The sequence below is a fragment of the Medicago sativa genome, chromosome 8 (genome assembly GCF_051527215.1).
Source record: "Medicago sativa cultivar Bolivia chromosome 8, Bolivia_mono, whole genome shotgun sequence".
Taxonomy (NCBI): Eukaryota; Viridiplantae; Streptophyta; class Magnoliopsida; order Fabales; family Fabaceae; genus Medicago; species Medicago sativa.
The window spans coordinates 88,130,100-88,133,397 of record NC_140756.1 but is presented as its reverse complement, the minus strand read 5'-3'; the positions used below and the strand labels follow the sequence as shown (position 1 = coordinate 88,133,397).

The window sequence follows — 3,298 nt, the reverse complement described above, 5'->3', positions numbered from 1 at the left end:
ATGAAAGTTCATATATTGTTTATATATTTAGTAAAATTATACTTTTGATCTCTTAAGTTAATTTTAGGTTTTACTATGGTTTTTTTCAATTTATTATATTTATTTATGTTACAAAACTTAGACTTTTAGTCATTCCTATCCGGGACCAAATGGTTTAACATTCATAACATAAGGTACCAAAGAGTTAAACGGTCATAACTTAATGAATTAGAACTAAACGAAAAAAATTAAGGGACCAAATTGTCTTAATTACATTTGTAATTTAAAAGAACCAAAAATAATTTAAGTGTAATTAGCCTATATATTTAGTTGTTAAATTGTCTTTAGTAGTATGGTGGATGAATCAAAGATGATATTTTGTCCTTGTCATAGTTTCTTAATTTGTTACCCTTTACTGTGTCCTACTTTATAACAATGCATTGCTAGTTTTACCAAACAATTGATTACTTATAACTAAGTACATAGGAGTATACATATTGTCAAAAAAGGTAAGTGATTAATTCAAGATGCCAAATGATGGTTATCTAGCTGTCTTCATATCTTCCTACCTTTTTTCTTCATTTAGTAAATATGACCATACTTCATCATACCAAAGGAAATTCACATGTGTACCATCTTTCAACACAAAGCAAAATTTTCATATAGTTTCGTCATACTTTGTCACACTAGCAGACACTTAGGGAACTGCTAAATATATCACTATGATCATATATGTGTGGATTTTCTTCTCATATACATTAAAGTGGCACATGCATAGTAATTAAATTTGTATCAAAGTTTGGGAGGTGGACGAACCCACTGTTCTCCATGAATATAAGCCATGCTCAAGAAGTATTTTGCTTCTTCATCAGATAGTATCCTTTTATAGTTTAACCTAACAGCACCGGGTCCACTGCACTTGTATTCTCCGAAAAAGATTGTCCTATAGATATTAGTCAAAATATTAAATAATTAGCATAGTGTATATATCTTTCTTTATGTAAAACATAAATTCAACTTTATTTGATATAACTTACTCATTGGACCCATGGTGGTACCATCCTCTGGAATTGACGACAGAATCCATATAGGTATAGGCAAATACAACCCTAGGGCTCCTCCTCCAACCACGACCAAGATAAGTGTTCCTGTGACCACTTCCAGTTATGTTGCAATGCACAAAAGTGAATCCAGTGTCGTCTGACATTCTTTCCCTACCTTGTGCTGTGATGACATTCAAACCCTTTGCAACCGATTCTATAGTAGTTCTCTAAACACAAAAAGATGAACTCGTATCATTCATATAATATCAACTATAGGAGAAATACGTAATTGGTCACAATCCCTCAAATATACTCGAGCGTGCACACACAAAAATACATGTCATTTAATTTTTTAAAAATTTTATTTGTGTGTGTACGCCTAAATTGTTTTTTTTTTTTTTACGTTTAAATTGTTTGTCCAAGTCTTGTAATTGTGCAAAACTTTTTTTGAACTATAGACATATAACTTGTCGATCATGTATCTAAGAGGTACGTACCAAGTAGATGGATTTTCCATTTCCAAAGATGAAATCATAGGTTCCTTGAATAAAGCAGTCCTTGAAAAAATGTTTGCCATAGTCATCACACAAGGTATCTTGGAATCCGATGAACTTGCAGTTGTAGAATGCAGCCTTATCCCCTGATATCCTCATCGCTAATGCTTGTCCTCCAACACTATTTTCGTCCGGCATTGGAGACGAGTTCTGCACATATACACACAAATAAATATATATGATGGTCTTCGTAAATCCAATCACAACTCTTCAATTGTTTTTAGTGTAAAACAATTTCACATAGAGAATGTTAAACCTTTTTCAAAAAAATACTTTTGTTATAACTCAATTATGAAAGCTTTAGAACAAAATTTGGATGACGAAAAAGTGTGATTTTTTTCTACCATCATTACATGCACTAAAGTAGAAAACATACAATGTTAAATAAACTAGTACTACATTATACAAGCATGTATACATATTGAAATCAAACGTATAGTTACCACAAATGCTACATTGACAGCAACAAAGTAGTCAGCATCAACAGCGACGGTTGCACTATCAAGTGTCCCATAACGCAAAGCGGTTGCGTCGTACGTTAGAATGGGCATCATGTCATTGTCCTCCCCATTCCTTTCCCCATAAAATGTTACAAAACGTTTCGACTTATCAACCGTTATTTTCTCTCTATATTCTCCCATACCAATCCACACCACCACTCTCCATTTGTTCCCCGACGGAATGCTTTTAACGGCATCCGTCACCGTCGTAAAATCTCCGGTTCCATCTTTCCGAACTCTCACCACTCTAACGGCGGCTTCCGCAGCAGTTAAGTGTTCGTCTAACAATGTAATTTCACGGTGACGGCTGAATTCGGACAATGTAGGGGTTACTGGAAGAAGATGGAAGAGAGCAAGTGCTAGTGTAGCCAATAACTTCGCTCCAGTTTCAACGTGACTCATTTTTCTTATTACACTCAATTAACTTGCTTAAGTGTCTATATTGAGGGAGGTGTATACTGTATATATAGAGTCGGGGAGAGAGGAAAAGTACGTGGATGTGACATTGTAGCTAGTTCTTTTTAACAGTAAATAGACGAATAATCATTAAAACTTACACATATAACTTTATAAGTGGAGAAATCAGGGTTCGAACTCCGTCATCGCGTTCAACCTAACAACTTGGATATTTTATCAATTGAATTGCGACTTATGGGTGATATTGTAGCTAATTATTAATTTATCAATGGGAATTTATGACTAACATTCCACAATTTGACATATATTTCATCTTTCATAATTAAATGAAATTCTTCTTTTTTTTTTTGAAAAAAATAATTTTCTATCTTTTAAAAAATTATTATAACTAAATAATATTTATTACAAATGTCAGAAAAATAAAATTTTATTCTGGTCATAAATTAATATGAATACTATTATTTTGAGATAAAATGTAAAAAATTAAAAATTAAAATTTAACGGAATCAAGAGTGAGGAGGACATCAAAGAGAAGTTGAGCATCCCAGCTAGGTCGATACCCCGAAGAAACTTTAAATCTTCTACCACTCACACACACATATATAAACAATAAAATTATGTTTTTTTAATAAAAGATTTTTTTCCCTTTAATTTATAAATATCATCGTTAATATATTGATTTAAAAATATAAAAATAAGATCATTTAGATTTGCCAATGTACCATAGAAGATCTCTATATAAATTTATATGTGAAAATGGTTGTAGTTAATGAACGAAATATCAGTATTGCCTTGTGATTATGGA

At 32.1% G+C, this 3,298-nt stretch overlaps 1 protein-coding gene across 1 annotated transcript; it reads right to left on the bottom strand.

The window, feature by feature from the left end:
• Positions 1-616: 616 nt before the first annotated feature.
• LOC146902889 (putative pectinesterase 63) lies at positions 617-2,478 on the bottom strand. Its single transcript, XM_085735119.1, has 4 exons — positions 2,020-2,478; positions 1,520-1,726; positions 1,017-1,249; positions 617-922 (listed from the first exon to the last, which is right to left on the bottom strand). The coding sequence occupies exons 1-4, from the start codon at positions 2,476-2,478 to the stop codon at positions 772-774; spliced, it is 1,050 nt and encodes a 349-aa protein (XP_085591245.1). The 3' UTR covers positions 617-771.
• Positions 2,479-3,298: the final 820 nt, after the last annotated feature.